Source organism: Mirounga angustirostris, unplaced genomic scaffold (genome assembly GCF_029215605.1).
Source record: "Mirounga angustirostris isolate CCGP_5_RB_7025 unplaced genomic scaffold, mMirAng1.0.hap1 SCAF_6, whole genome shotgun sequence".
Lineage (NCBI taxonomy): Eukaryota > Metazoa > Chordata > Mammalia > Carnivora > Phocidae > Mirounga > Mirounga angustirostris.
The window spans coordinates 121912827-121929775 of NW_026991714.1; the positions used below are offsets into that span (position 1 = coordinate 121912827).

At 40.5% G+C, this 16949-nt stretch overlaps 1 protein-coding gene across 1 annotated transcript in view; it reads left to right on the forward strand.

Moving 5' to 3' along the window:
- Nucleotides 1–413: 413 nt before the first annotated feature.
- LGI1 (leucine rich glioma inactivated 1) overlaps nucleotides 414–16949 on the forward strand; it is a 37409-nt gene continuing 20873 nt past the window's right edge. Inside the window, exons 1-2 of the mRNA XM_045878452.1 lie at nucleotides 414–837; nucleotides 1237–1308. Coding sequence (XP_045734408.1) covers nucleotides 623–837; nucleotides 1237–1308 — 287 coding nt within the window. The 5' untranslated portion in view covers nucleotides 414–622. The remainder of the gene's footprint in view (nucleotides 838–1236; nucleotides 1309–16949) is intronic.

Sequence of the window (16949 nt, forward strand, 5' to 3'; positions counted from 1 at the left end):
TTTGTCTTTCAACGATGGCATCAGTCAGGTGGATTCAGCCAGCCATACCAAGGTTTTAGCCAAATGCTGCGGAGGGAGAGAGTTTCATTTAACTTCATTTTTCCAGCCAGGGCTGGCTCCGAAGCAAGTTTTTCTGACTCGGTCGTTTGCTACATGCACAGCAAATTCCCAGAGGTTTCTGAGACTGCCGAGATCTGACACAAGATGACTGCTCCCACCCACCCGCCCACCCACCACTAATAAGACATAAAGCCGTCCTATTTTTGGTAGCAATTAAAGGGCCTCCCGGTGCAAGCAGAACGCTGTTTATTTTCTGTTACATCACTTCACTTTGCCTTCGAAGGCTGGTCTGTGCTCAGTGTTCTCTTGGTGATGCAAGTCGGCTCTCTCCTCCAGCAGTTGGGTCCCTCCCATCGTACAGCACCTCACAGGTCTCTTCCCCGAGCAGTGCGTTGCTGGAGCGAAGAGCAGCTCACGAATCAGCTGCAGGTCCCCGTTTTGAAAAACAGACACAGAGGCAGAGGAAAAGGGTGGACTCTTGTGTGACCTGGTCTCAGAGCAAGACAATCACCAGCTGAATTCCAGAAGCCCTGTTCATGTTTGGGGATATTTTTTCGACTGCATGGAATCAGAGAGAAGCCAGAGGATGGGAAATGCCTGCATCCCCCTGAAAAGAATTGCTTATTTCCTATGTCTCTTATCTGCGCTTTTGCTGACTGAGGGGAAGAAACCGGCGAAGCCAAAATGCCCTGCCGTGTGTACTTGTACCAAAGATAATGCTTTATGTGAGAATGCCAGATCCATTCCACGCACCGTTCCTCCTGATGTTATCTCATTGTAAGGCCCGTAAGCATTTTGATATCTAATTTACGATTTAAAAATTCCAGCCGATGTATTTGGGGCTTTGTATGTATCGGTAGGAGGGCATGGAGAGAGAAATTCCTCTTGCGTGCTTGGCCATTTGACAGTGCTAACATTTTGCTGCATATAGAAATTTTGATTTTGATTAAGCTGCTATGGAACATGCTTAGATACTCCCTACCCCTGAACATTATTATGAGAAACCTGTAGCCGATTCATCTCTCCTACTCCATCTGGGAAGGAACAGTATGGTACTTCATAAAATAGTGTCAAAATAGTGCCTGTTTTGCTAAACCGGATTAACATAAGGTTTGTTCTGTGTGTGTGTGTGTCTCTTTGTGTATGTCTGTTTGTTTTTTGTTTGTTTTCTTTCAGATCCTTTGTGAGATCTGGTTTTACTGAAATCTCAGAAGGGAGTTTTTTATTCACACCATCGCTGCAGCTCTTGTGAGAAATATTTATATCATGACTATTTTTAATATAGCATATATTTGGATGAGCCCTCTAGTAAAACAATCTCAATATTGATTTTGTCAAATGTGATTGCATTTCTGGAAGGAAAAAGACTATCAGTAAAGTCAGAGGTAGCTGGGTTTGTTGGCGACTTGACACAGGCAGTGCAGGTTGATTCTTGCAATGGTAAATTTGCTAACCTGTAATGCTGTCTACTTTAATGGCTATTTATGAAGTTGTTGGAATGTTTGCAACAATGCTCCCAATTCCATGCCACTATTTTACTTTCATTTTTGACTTGGGAACTTTGCTTATTTTGCCCTGTAGTTTTTGAATTAGTCGATACTGAACCCTGCATAACATATGCGCTCAAGATGTTGTCTCCCGGGGATCTGGGGCAGGCTGCTACTCTGTATGATTTACCATGTGGGGAAAAACAAATCCGGGTTCTTTCTAGGTAACTCCTTAATATATTAACTCTCATGAGATTGTTTTCTAATCTCTCGTCATTTATAACTAGTCACCTTACAAGGAGGCAAAGAAAATATTAATATAGGATGGTGCAAAGGATTAGTCTTTGCTGTGTGTTTTGAGTTAGCCACGAGGGAACCACATATTCCAGCTATGTCTCAAAATAGTCAAAAAACAATATTTGACTAAGAAATCAGATTTCTCCACAGGCACAATATCACATGTATAATTTGTTCTGACGTGTAATGTTTGGCCATTGGAGTGCTAGTTCTTAGAGCAGGACCACATGAGGGTCAAGAGGTCTCCCAAGACTCAGGTGTCAGGTGACAGATTGGAGTTGTAGTGACATGGTTCCAGGAGGAAATTAGCCAATTGTCGATCAACTGAGTTTTTGTTATCTGAACTGCATGATTCAGGACCCAAGTTTTTTGCTTGCTTGATTTTTGGTTTTTGGGTGGGTGGGTTTTTGTTTTTTGTTTTTTGGGGTTTTTTGCCTTAATTGGCCATTTTGGCTGTTTGAGGTTATATATACGGAGACAAACAGCATGATTTGAAATTGGAGAGACCTGTGTAAATCTAACCCCACTACTCACTAGAAACTAGACATGGAATCTTGTGCAAATGACTAAATCTCTCTGAGCCTCAGTCTCCTCATCTGTAAAATGGAGGTGATGATACATTGAAGGATTGTTATCAGAGATAAATAAGATTTAAGTAGATAAAATGCTTGGCATCAGGTATGACAAATGGTTACAAGTTTTATGAACGGTAGGGCTTTTAATTTTTTACATAAAGCTAAAAAGCTAAAAAAAAAATCTATAAATTAAACCTGTTAATCTGTTGTTTTATCTATATGAAATTCCAAAACTGGTTTGACTATTTCATTGAATTCACAAACCTGATCAGGTGTTCGGACATTATATAACAATGTTGGCTAATGTCTTTCTACTAGTTAATGTCTTGGATTGATATGCAATTGAGTAGAATATGCTTAAGGGATTTATCTGACTGATGGCTAGTGGTATGATTAGGGGAAGGGTTAGCACATCAAACAAATCCAAAAAAGAGTCTTTAGCACATAGAGAGGCAAAGTCTCCAATGCTGGGATCCTTCCGCAGCATAAGAATTGGTTGTATCTGAAAAAGTGGTAATTGTGCTTATGTTGTCCACTTGTTAAATAAATAAATGGCTCATCTAAAAAGCATCCTTTTCAGGAGCTAAGGCACCTCTTGCCCCCCAAGGATAGTTGAATAGATGAGTCCTTAAAATTCAAGGAGAAGCATCAGTCAACACATACTAATATTCCAACACTAAATAGACGTTAGCTGTAACATAGAAAACCTGGATTGAGCAACCCGATCAGTTAGAACATGTCTACTTTGATTTTTTGTGTTTTGTTTTTTTTTTTAACCGGTGGACCAACCTCACAAGCACAGATGCTGGACAGTGGTATAGGAATAGTTACCCGGCTGCTGCAGGGTAATGTGATTACACGTATTTAGAATCACAGAGGGAAGCCAAGGAACTGGTTTTTAAATAGCCCACACCGAGTGTGTGCCATGCCCCTGTGTCCCATGCTCTGAGTTCCTAAAGAACATTCCAGCCCTTATTTCTAAAAGCAGTTCAGGTTTCAGAAATAACAAAAGGGCGAGTAATTCTTGCCCTATATGTCCTTACTTAACTCACATTGGCTAACTTCAACATGCAGATTTGTGCCAGAACAGAACTTATGCAAAAGTGTCAGGTGTCAAAGTTTGTCTCTGATCTCAGCACCCTGTTTCCTAAAGATTTTGCTCCCCATTCTTCTTGCCCAATTTCTTTGCTTCCTCCTTCTCCTCAGGAAAGGGTCTAATAAGCTCATTTTCACTGAGGAGGAAATAAATCATAAGGCTCCAAATAGGAATTGTGCCATAATCATAATATTAATGGAAATAGATGGTTCACAGATGAAAAGAGTTCTTCTGTGGGGCATGGCCACCCAGTGCCCTGAAAACCCCACGTGGGCTGCCAGTCCCCCCCGGAACACGAAGACGAAGGGGCCTGAATTTGCCTTTGCATGACTTTGGCCATCAGACGAGGCCTGGATCACACCAGCCATGGCTTATGCTTTGCAATGAATTCTAACAGCATTTGTGACCGTGGATTACCAAACTGACCTGTCCTATCCTGTGAAGAGAGAAACTTCAAACTCGATTCTGCTTGATTGATGTGCAAAGGCAGTTGGTTTCTTGCTCTGTTGTTGAAAAAAGGAAAAGAAATGACCCATTCCCATGATCCATGCTAACAATCTGATAATTTTGTTATGGCCCCAGATGCTTTTTCAGACCTTCTGCAGAAGCATGATGAGAAGTACTTTTTGAAATGTCAGCCTGGGGTACTGAGGAGAATAGACACAGTGCCCTCCTTAAGTTACATACAGTGTTTTGGGAGAAAAGACAATGTGTGTTGGAGAGCAAGAACAACAAAAGCGCACACTTTGTAGAGAGGAGAGAAAGAATAGAATTATATAATAAAAATTCATCAAAAATGTTATACAAAACAGTTTAAAAATGTCTTATTTCTGATTTTAAACAGCCACAACAACAAAACTTTGCCCAAGCAAATGCGATTTCATTCATGTTTTCCATAGAGCCAGTTGTGAAACATAACCAATGAGAATGATTATTCATTTGGGTTTGCTCTTAGGGGTGGGGAACAGTGCTTGTAGCAAATGCAATTTACAGAAATGTGTTTTCACACATTAAAGCCCCCTTCTTCTCAACTACAGACTGAAATCCCCAATGATAAAGGCTCATTGAGGAAGTAAAATTCTAACTGAAGAATATAAAATGTGGCAACATTGCCATTTGTTTATAAAATTTTTAATAAACTAAATCCCTCCAACTCTTGGCGAGAGTTCTCTTTGCAGGGAGCAAATTACAAGGTTGATTTTAGTATCATGCTAAAAAAAAAATCCATGTATATAAGAATTCAATGTGGTCAGAAAAAATTCTATTTATTCCAGTGAGATTTGGTCTTGTTTGAAGCAATAGAATTGATCCCTCTGGGGGGAAAAAAGTATCACTATTTCTTTTATTAATCCACAATAAGCACACAAGTACATAGCCCATAAGAAGTAAAAAAATTTAAAAAGGAAAAAGCAATACCATGAGCAAGATAAATAATACATCCAACTTATTAAGGTTTTATCGTTTAGTACTTCAAAATACTATTTGCCCACAAGAAAATATCCATGGCCTATCTCACCTCTGCAGTTATCAGCCCCTTCTTCTATTTCTCCTTATGTTACAAGCATAAGAAAAATGTAGCACTCTTTAATGACTACTCAAGCCAGACCTATAAGCTAAGGGGGCTTCTCAAAGAATTATTAGCTGGTAATGGATAAGCATGCTTTGGTTTGTGGCCAGCTGATGCCCCCCACAATAGACCAAGAAGTAAAAATTTCAGTCAGCAAGTAGGTTGTGTTGTCTACAATTTGCCTCATGACCCATAGCTCTGATTTTCAACTTTTTAATTACTTAATTGTTGTGACTGCAAAGTAACCTTGTATAACCAATGTTTCCTCTGAAAGTATATTTCATCCCCTCAATTATTCCAGCAAGAAACTTATGAGTTACCGGCCCCTTCTCCTTCACTGTTTTCCAACCAGACAAGTCCTCTCTCAAACAGGATGAGAACCTGCCACCTCCTCTTCAACCCAAGGCCATGGCCCTAACTGAAGCTGCCATCAGGGGTTCACGAGCTGCTGTGGGAGCCTCTGCATTGGGTGCCCCTTCTATCCACCTCCATTAGTGTTACTTTCCAGAAACACAGATCTCATCATGTCACCCTTGTGCTTGGACATTTTTAATGGTTTCCCAGAAACAGAGAAAGTCTGAACACCTGAGTTGGTCTTAATAGAATGTGGCTATTTGTCCAGGGTCATCTCATAATATTGACACCACACATGCACACAAACACTCCCCAAGCTCCGTCCATTAACAAACTGAAGTACCTTATTCCCTGACCTCTGTTCTCTCAAACTCTATAGACTTTTTGGATATCTCTAGTTCTTCTTGTCTTTTACTAGAGCTATCTGTGCTTTTATCTGCCTCATGTCTCTGGACATCGTGGAGGGTCATCAATAGCCAAGGTCCTAGAAAAGAGCCTAGATGTTGCAAGCCTAGACTAGCATATATTTGTTGAATTCAATCCATATTTTCACAGATTTTATACTAAAGAGTCTTGCTTTCCTATCAGTAGATAGTCACATTCTTTTTTATGTTTGGTGTACCCTATCAGATTTCACGTGAACTAAGTGCGTGGAGGTCTAGAAAGTGAACTGAACCCAAAAATTGTGAAGAGATTCTGTTCAGCCTCAGAATAAAGGTGTTGTTCACTGACTCAGTCACCTCCCCCATACTGGCATTTCATGTTGGGAATTGGCCTCCTTCCCTAGAAACCAAGGATTACCCCTACAAAGAGAGTAATGGTTGGATGATACTCCCTCAAGCCTAAGAGAAGCTCCCCAATCTGTCCTAGGGACCCAGGTAACGTAGAAGGTATGAGACAGAACACAACAGGCCATCATGGGGGGAGCCCCCGGTCTGAGGCTCCAGTTCCTGGAGGACTTCTACCCTCCCTCCTGGAGGCCTGAATACAGACTAAATTTGAATGGGTCAGGCAGAGTCTAAGTCAGTTAACTACCTTGCCTTCGGGACCAGAACAAAATAGTGGAGGGCACTCTGGGAGGCACAGGCACATTGTCTTCCCCAGGAGAGGCCAGGGAGAGCAGCAGTTTGCATGGTGGACACCTCCTTCCTCTTCACTGCCTCTTCACTTTCTTGCTGCCTTTTTCCCAGTCTCCTCACACCCATTCCTGGGCTGTCCCAATCCCCTCTTCTGTATCATGTGTATTGGTTGTACATATAAATTATACTTTAAAAAAAAGGATAAAACCCTAGCGTTATGATATTAAACTTCTTCAACAGAGATCTCTAGTGTACCACAATTTAAAAGGCAAAGCATTTAAAGCCTTTCTTAGACCCACTGCCTGAGTCTCTTCTGTCCCACTTGGACTTCCTCTAGGCCTTTGACATGAAAAAAATCATATTTGCCTCCCAGGTTCTCTGTTGACTCTGGAGGTTAACTAGCATCAATGGTGTGAAGGGTAACATTCCCCCTTTATTCAGTCTGACAAGACATCCAAAGGGAAATGTTGGTTAAGCAGTATTAAGATGGAAAAAAAATTCACTGACAGAAAGGTTATTTCCTTTTTTTTTTTTTTAATGAATACGTCTCTTTTTTTTTTTTTTAAAGATTTTATTTATTTATCTGAGACAGAGAGAATGAGAGAGACAGAGAGCACATAAGAGGGGGGAGGGTCAGAGGGAGAAGCAGGCTCCCCGCCGAGCAGGGAGCCCGATGCAGGACTCGATCCTGGGACTCCAGGATCATGACCTGAGCCGAAGGCAGTCGCTTAACCAACTGAGCCACCCAAGCGTCCAAGGTTATTTCTTTTTTGACTTATTTATATTTGCTTAGCTAAAAGTAGGTATTCGTTGTAGTGCTGCAAGCAGTAACAAAATGAAAGCAAAAGCCTCCCATTTCGGTAAATGCATTTTGGGATTCTACTGTGCAACAGGCACAGCACTGGGCTTTGTGAGGGACACGAAGATGAGTGTCATCTCTCTCCCTCCCTGCTCTGATATGGCAGCTCCAAGTTGGCAGTGATCCCTAAAAATGTAAATTATAATTGCCTGTGTTTGAATGCATCATAAGGTAGACTTTTAAAAAAATTTTTTATCATAAGGTAGTCTTGATAGGCTTTCTTATTTTGTTCAAAATCATATTCAGTTGATTGGTTATGATGGTGACTTTTGCCAACTGTTGAGATTATAGGCTACAAAATGATGACAGGGGCTTTATGGTGACAGCTGTGATATCAAAGTGGCGAAGCCTGGAGAGCTGACAATGTGGCAAGCAGCAAAGAATGCAGGTTTTGTGGTCAAATAAACATGGGTTCAATCCCCACTCTGCTGCTTAGTAGTTCTATGCTTTGGGACAAGTTTAGTCAAGCCTCATGATCTGCATCTGCAAAATGGAGAATAACCATCATACCTACTGCACAGGATTACAGTAAGGATTAACTGAAGCAATAAATGTAAAGTGCTTGGCACAGTTCCTGTAACTCAATAATAAATGTTATTTTTATTATGGTTTTTGAAAATCACTTTAATTTGACCTACCACAATATCAGATTAGCATCTGATTGTATGGGTTGGATTTGCTTATGATCCTAGATTCGAAATGTTATTGTTCTACCCAGAGGTCTCCATCAGAACCTGCTAAGAAATCTTTCCTTCAAATACTTCTCACAGAAAACATGAACTATTTGCCTTTTGGGGGGGTAGAAGACTGAGATGAGCAGAATCCTCTCACTTCTTCCTCATGGAAAAACAACTGGCACCACATTTAGTAAAATATGATTTTGTTCAAAATAATTAACACTGACCAGTCTTCAGATGAGTGGTTCTATGGTAGGATGGAAAGAGGTCTGAACTAGAAGACATGAGTTTCAAATCCAGTTCAGCCACTAATGGGCTTTCTGAACTTGGGTTGGTCACAAAATATCCCTGGGCCTAAAATTTAAATGTATAAAATGCCAGAGATAGATAAAATTATGGTTCTTGAACTCAAATGCCAGTGGGGGTTGGGTGATAGGGTAAATAAAGGAAGCAGTTGAGTAGAAGACAATAGGGGTGGTAGTGATTGGGGTAAACCAGAGAAGACAAGCCTTGCCTAAAAATGACAACCTCGGCTCCAGCTAATCATTGCTGATGAGAATATGGTACATGAACATGGAGCCATATTTTCCTAATTTTCAGGGGAAGGCAAAAATCTGGAAGCAGATTTTTAAAAAGGATAAAAACCAAACAAAACATAAGTTGACATTTTGGGACCTATATATTCAATTAACTGAGGTGTTTTCCTGGCCTAAAAAAATTCTATTGTATTGTATTCCATTCTACAAATAGAGTTACTTTAAATTAATATAATATAGAAGGTGATCTTGTTAAAGAAAATGGACAAAATTTATTGGATCAATTCTAACAAACCAGTAAATTAGATTATTAAATGAAAGAGCCTCATAATATGGAATTAGCTATTATAAAGTCATTATTAAAATAATAATGTGGTTCTCAATTTTCCAAGTACATCCCTTGGGATTTTGCCAAGACCTCCCCATGGTGGCTGATGATAAAACAATATTTCATTATCCCTCCCATGGTCAGGGACTAGAGAGAAATTGTTGTGCCCATTTACATGGCAAAATGGCAAGTGTTTGCCTGTGCACAATGTGATTAAAAAGCAATGAGCCTTAAAAAAAAAAAGACTAGAATTTATATGTACAAATAACTCTGAAGTCATTAGAGAATTCCTGTGGGAGGTCATAGATTCCTCCCAACTATGCTTCCATGGCTAAACATTTCTATATCCTTCTTTGAGAACTGTCTTCACTGCCAGTTTACAAGCCATGCAATAAAACCAGGCAAAATTTTGTTAGGGGGTGTTTGTCATTTTTGTATTGCCTCATGCTAAGCACTTGATTGATCTCATTTTTTTACTTCATCATCACAATAACCCTATGAGGGGATATGATTACCTCCATTCCACAGATGAAGCACTGAGTCATAAAAGGGTTTTAAGTAACCTCCTCAATGTCACATCCCTCCTAAGTGGCACATCTGGGGCTTAACCCCACATCCTCACTTTTAACTACTTGCATCTACTTCCTCTTGAACATGAATCACTGGGCTTGACTTTACATAGTTCCGTTCCCAAAATCCAACCTTCTTTCAAAGGGTCAACCTTTGCCATTAACAAGGGTATTCAAGGGAATGTGTCCTGATTCCTGAGAACAATTAATGAGAAGGAGTTTCAAAAGCCCTTTGAAAGAGTGGTAGCATTATTGGCAAGAGCAACTCGTTTCCCTAGGATTTAATTCTCATTTGTATGTGTAAGCCCTGGTCTCCTTGCTTGGAAAAAAGAGAGAGAGAAGAAAATAGCAAAAGAAAAGGACTTATATACTTTAAAGTTATGCCTTAGATCAATGTTTTCTAAACTTGTGTCCTGTGGAACCGTTGTCCTGCAAGAAAAGGGTCTGTGCTCAAATAAATTTGGGAAACTGTACATTTTATCCCCCCACCTTGGCTACTCACAATGCATTTTGCCTTAGAAAAGCCTCTGGAATTATTTTATGTCATTTTGCTTTTCTTCACATTTCATAGGATATTGGGAATCTATGCCTTTGGTATTCATATTATTTATTAGCTTAATTATTTATACTCACCTTGTTCTAGAAAGGCTTGCTAGCAGTGGTTAGGCAGGTACAAAGAATTCCATCTTAAAGGATACACTAAACCATCTATCTCCATATAAGGAGTTAACTCAGACAATTTTGTTCGTGTGGATTCATTGAGTGTGATATCTGGGAGCATGCCTCCCTCCCACACTGTCCACCTGGTCAAGCAGCTTGGCACACACAGCTGCCTTGGGGACCTCTCAGTGAATTCTCCATCTTTCTGAGGAAGTAGATTACCCCTTGCAGCATATTCAACAGGAAAAACTCCCCTGAGCTTACATTTACACTCTCGCTATTTTTGTCTGGAGCAGGTTCCCTCACAGCCATTTCTCAAATGGCTAATCCAGCATTTCCCTGGGTATGATTCATGGAATATTCATTTTACATAAGGCTTAATGATAAAAGGGTCCCATGATCAATAAAATTGGGAAACTGCGTATTTCATTCCCTTTTGAAGAGTCTCAATTTATTTAAGGATAGAAAGAGTAGTGTAATTAAGAACTCTAATGATCTTTACTTACCCACTTTCTCCAGACTTATCTATTTTTCTATTCATGTAAAACCTCTCGACCCTAAGAAGGCCTTGTATTCCAGGGAATAGACTCTGGGAATTACCAGGCAAGGCTGTTCTAGACTTGCAGCAGACACTGGGCAGATCTGATGGGACTAAAAAGAGAAAGCATGGCCTCACCTATGACCGTCACCAGTCTGAGCACAGAATCCCAGCTTTGCCAGTGACAAGCTTCAAATTATTTTGCCTCTCTCACCTCGGTTTCCTTCATATTTTAAGAGGAGAATATAAAACCTAAATTATAGTGTTCATTTTAAGATTAAAATGAGTTCCTAGATGGCAAGCTGCTGAAGATGAGGCTTGGCACAGAATAGGCTTTCCATAAAATGTTAAGTCCCTTCTCCTTGGTGCTTCAGGACCAGGGTGATATAGGCTGAATTTATAAACAACATCAGGAGGGTAGGCTGTTGACTAGTTATGCCAACTCCTAGAAAGGAAAATTTGACTGTCCTGGGATAAGAGATAACAGACTATAAAAGCAAAGAGGTAGATCCGTGCTTTGATATTTGCTAGTAGGCATGCCAAGAATATTCCTAAGAGGAGTGCCTGGGTGGCTCAGTCATTAAGCATCTGCCTTCAGCTCAGGTCATGGTCCCAGGGTCCTGGGATCGAGCCCCGCGTCGGGCTCCCTGCTCCGTGGGAAGCCTGCTTCTCCCTCTCCCACTCCCCCTGCTTGTGTTCCCTCTCTCGCCGTGTCTCTCTCTCTCAAATAAATAAATAAAATCTTAAAAAAAAAAAAAAAGAATATTCCCAAGGGGATCCCTGAAACCTACATTCTAATCCTGGCCCTGCTGCTGATAAAAGATGTATATGACCTTGGGTAAATCCCTTAACTTCTGCAGACCTCAGTTTCCTCACCTGTAAAAAGAGGAATTGAACTACGTATCTCTCTGGAGTGCCCCTCACCACCCACCAGATTTATGTGAAGCTAAAGTAGGGTTATTTCCCATCAACTCGGATTAAGAGGTGGTGGTTTACTTAAGGATCAGCTGAATTTCATTGAAAATGTTTTTCAAGGATGAGAGACCCAAAAAATCCCAAAAAACAAAATACTGTGACATAAGGTGCTCATGTACGATGCTTCCCATTTTAATGCTTTCCTGCCTTAAAAGCGTATTTTTAAATATTCAAATTAAATTATTCACATGGCACATGCCCTTAGAATGTGCGTATTTAACTAAAGTGAATCATCAGCCTATTATTAATTATCATTCAACCAGCCCTATTCTTTTGGATAAAGGAGAATATTAGTATCTGAAGGGGCTGAATCATTTCAGCACAGCAAGCTCTAAACAACTTGTCAAGTCCCTCCAGCTATGCCCCAACTCCTCCAGCAGACTGTGGCCTGTGTGGCTTCATCTCTCTCTTACCTATATATGCAAATACACATCACAGATGTGCCTGGTTTTGTGCGTTTCTGTGTTTACTCACACTACCCATGGCTGCCTCTTTCCCTGGACAATACCCATAACAGTTGTCTGGGACAGCCGACAATCTCACTAGCTCTCAGTCTCCCTAGCAGTAAAACTAAGGTTCTTCACTACATCTAAAGGCTCTTCCAGCTCTGATGTTTTATGTCTATGCTCTTTGCTTAGATATTCTTTGGCAGAAGCAGAGGAGACATGCGCACATACGTCATCTCATGTAATTCTTAGAATCTTCCAGGAAGTCTTTTTGATATTATAATTCCTATCTTGACAGATGATGAAACAGATTCACCTACTTTATGTATCATGTACATAATGAGTGGCAGTCACAAGCTTAGAAACCAGATTCTCCATTCTATATCTGATCATTGCCATCTCCAAGTGACAACCAAGTGCTGGCTGCTCACTCTTTTCTTCTTCATCGGGAGTAGTCCTCACTGAGGGGAGATTATATGGGAGACCCCCCTCCCCCCACCCCCACCCCCGCCCAAATCATCTCCCCTCCATAGCCAGGAGAATCTGTTCTGGGCTAGAAGGCACCATGCAGGCCACTCATGGGTCAATGACAATTCTGATGATAATGGAGATGTCACAAGTGCCTGGAGGGAGTTTGAGAATTATCAGTAGAGCCAGGGGGCCCTGGCACATGACCAGATGAGCAATCCGGTTTGAGACAAGGGGAGATTTTCTCAGCAGGGTTACACGGCCATTCAGCTCTCTGCAGACCTGCCTCCACACCACTCCCTGCTTCCCATGCAGAGCCCATGCATACTCTTCCAAGAATGAAGCCCACAACGCTGCAAGCATAGACTTCTACATATTTCAAGCTAGAAACGACATAGCCCCCTCATTTGACAACATAGAGAGAAGTCTTAAAGCCACACGGGGGATTTATCACCAATTCACAGGAATTAAGACCCAGCCTTTCTGATTGCCTCTTCACTGTGCTCCTTCCCTGGAACCTGGAAAAATGAGGAACCAGGGCAGGAAACCACTTCAGCAGCCCATCAGCCTCGGCATCGACACCTGGGCTTGCCCAGTCCTTTTGCTCTTGTGGACCCCCATCTCCACCTTCTTGGCTGGACATTGGGCAGCCTAAAACTTCACTTTCTTCCCCTCTAGCTAGATTTGCATTCTCTGATCTGCTCATTTCTTTGCTTCTCTGTTGCCACCTCGGTTTCCCTCAGGACTCCGAGCTCCACACTAACCTTAATGCCCACTTTTTTGCTCCTTTTGAATTAAATGCTCTGGTGCTAGCTTTTCAGTTCAACCAGGAACCCCATAACAACTTTACAGCCTTGGTGTTAATTTACTGATTGTGAAGAGATGTGACCCATCAACCTAGGTAGTTGGATGTAGACACCAGAAGGAGGAGCTAGAGCTCGAGGTGAGCAGATATCTTTCAGGGATGTCATCCTCTGTTCCCAGTGCTATATTAACAATAAAATCATGAGGGCTTTTTTAAAAATCCTATCATTGACGGGGAATTTTAAGAGTATTATTCTAAATACTTGTGGAAATCAAATATGCAATTTTAAAAGATTATTACCTTCAAAATTTACTGGATGCCTTACTCAGAAGTAAAGTCATATTTCTAAATACTTTCCTTCTAAATCAAAAAGAATAAAAATATATGAATTGAGCACTAAACTCAATATTCTAAGGAAATTAAGAGAAAATAAATAGCAATCAGATAAAATAATAAATTAGGAAGCACTAGGAATAATAAATAAATCCAACATTTGATTCTTGGAAAAACCCAATAAAATAGCAGACATTTGAAGGAAGCAACACTCATAAATGGGGAAAGCATCAATTATTCAACAAAAGGTTTTGAGTAAATTTGAGTATTTAGGAAAGAATCAAGGCAGTGTCTCACCTCACATTATACATAAAAGTAAGTCCCAGGTGGATCAAGGAGTCACATGTTAAAAAAAAAAGAATTTTTAAGGGAGTAGATGTAGGTAATATTTCATTGATCTTTATGTAGGAAAAAATGTTTTAAGAATAAAAGCAAAGAAAATATACAATAGAAGCTGATATATTCTGTTAAAAATGTGAATCTTCTATATGTTAAAAATCATGAATGAAAAAAATCATAATCAATAGGGAAAAACTCTTAGCATCAAATAAAGAAAAGAATAAGTAATGTTCTTAATATATAAAAGGGCTCAGAAAGCAATAAAATTGTCAAAGGACATGATTTCATAGAAAAAGAAACAAAAATTATAATTATAAATGTTGATGTGGTAAAATAGGCAAAATATTTGTATATGAGGATGGTTATGATAGTGTTTATAATAATAAAAATTGGAATCAACAATAAAAAATTAAATTACATTGGGGCGCCTGGGTGGCTCAGTTGGTTCAGCGACTGCCTTCGGCTCAGGTCATGATCCTGGAGTCCCGGGATCGAGTCCCGCATCGGGCTCCCTGCTCAGCAGGGAGTCTGCTTCTCCCCCTGACCCTCCTCCCTCTCATGCTCTCTGTCTCTCATTCTCTCTGTCTCAAATAAATAAATAAAATCTTAAAAAAAAAAAATTAAATTACATCTATAACACAAAACGTACTCATCTGTTAAAATTATACTATTGAAAATTTATTGACATGAGAAATTGTTCATGATAAAATAAGCACATGAAAAGGGCAGAAAAACATAACATCATTATCCCAATTTTATTAATATATATGTGTATATCTCATGTATGTATCATGTATACGCATATCAATATCTTTGGATAGTATGATTATGCAATCTTTATTTTTTCCTTTAAACTTTTCTGTGTTTTGCAGAATTTCAACAATGAGCATATTGTATTCATAAGCAGAATACACTGAAGTGCATTCCAAAACTTTAGTCTTTACTTGAAGAAAAACACAGGTTTAAATGATCTTAATGTCACTTTGAGTCTACTTAAATTGGTTAATTAATTCCCTTTAAAAAGGGATTATTATTTAATCAGATTTCTTAAATCCTTATGAGCTGAGCAGTGTTGTCATGATTGTCTGCCAGAATGGAGATATTAAGTCATTACGTGACCCCTTACTAAACTGCTACCAGCTGTGCCAATAGGGCACTGGAGGAGGAGTCTCGGGCCTCAGGACCTTGACAAAGAGCCGAAGGCAGACGCTTAACCGACTGAGCCACCCAGGCGCCCCTTGAGCAAAGCTTTTAACAGCCCTCTGAGCCTCAGTTTCCTCCCATCAAACAGATATTAACACCTCCCTTACCAGTTTCACAGAGTTTTTCCAAAGACCAAAGAATATAATCCAGCAGGAGTCTATGAAATATAGGCTATTATGAAGGCAACAACCATCCTTTAAACAATGAGCTGTTGCCTGCCTGGAATTAGCAGTTGGTTTGTACAATCTTCCTAAGTCTCCTTCTTGTAAGGAAACATATACTCCCTTGGTTGCAGAGGGGGAAAAAAGTCCTCCCCATTCCTCCTATAGTCCCTTTTCTACTGAATTCGTGAGGGTGCTGACTAAGGGATATAAGTGCGTCTCCTTTGGGGGTGAGGTACAGATAGCTCATCACACATCCCTCCACCAAAACTCGACGAGGAAATGCCTGGTGTTTTCCTTCCCTGAGAATAGAGGAAATGGCAGAGACCTCACAGGTTCCCACAGGACCAGGGTGGAAGGGCAAATTCTACACTATCTCCACACAAATCCACAGGATGGCTGCTTGGCAAGGCTATGGGATCCAGATCTCTGATTTGTGGCTCAGAGTAACAAGTCCATTCATACGGCACATTAGTCCCCACCGACCCTTCCAGGATGCTGCAATTGTGAGGATGGTTGTCAAATCTGAGTCTTATTATTGCAGACTCTTACCACATGTAGTTATGGGGACAGGACAGTCCACAGCACCTCCATGTCCAGAGCCACTGCTCCAACCAGACTTGCTACAAGGAGAGCAGACTGCTCTCTAGGGAAGCAGCCACAGGTAAAAGGGGGAGGGGAATAGTGTAACTGACCTGGAAGGAAAGCCCCGGCTGCATATAAGAGTCACCTGGGGAGCTTTTGAACATCCCCATGCCCAGGCCACACCCCAAACGTAGACTTTAACTTGAACCCCTCAGGGTAAAACCAGGTATCAGTATTTTTAAAGCTTCTCAGGTCATTCCCAAGTCGAGAAACTCAGCACTATCCTCACCCCAAAGGCTCCCCTTGTGCTCCCTTCCAGTGACTACCCACCTCCAAGGGTAACCACTATGTTGATTTCTGCCAGTATAGATGAGTTTTGCTGTATTTTTTTTTTTTTTTACTTTATATAAGTGAAATCGCATAGGATATACTCTATTGTGTTCTGGTTCATTCATATTTTTGCATGTAGTTTCAGATTTAGCCAGAGATTTTGATCCTTGAAATCTAGTTCAATAAGCATTATTTAACCAGGAACTATGCTCAGGGCTGGGGACACAAAAGCAAATAGGGTAAGTCCCTGCTATAAGGAACAATCAATCTAGTAAAGTAGTATTGACAAGAATTTAATGTAAAGTGAATTCCTTTTGTTTAACAAATATTTATTCAGTGTCCACTATGGGATAGGCAGTGTTATAGGTGCTAGGGATAAGCAATGAACAAGCAGATACAAATTCTAGTAGAAATTCTCTGTTTTATTTCCCTGACATGTGTGGGCAAGTTCTGCCCACTAATATCCATTTCCCGCTCTGTTTTGCATCTGCTTTCAACATGAGGGGAACTAGTGCTGAAAGCTACTTCTTCTGGCGACTTGGAGTGTACAGCTTTGAAGTGGCTGGTCCAACCTGAGGCAGTTTATAAACCAGTGAGCATGGGAGGTATTTCTCTGTATCTA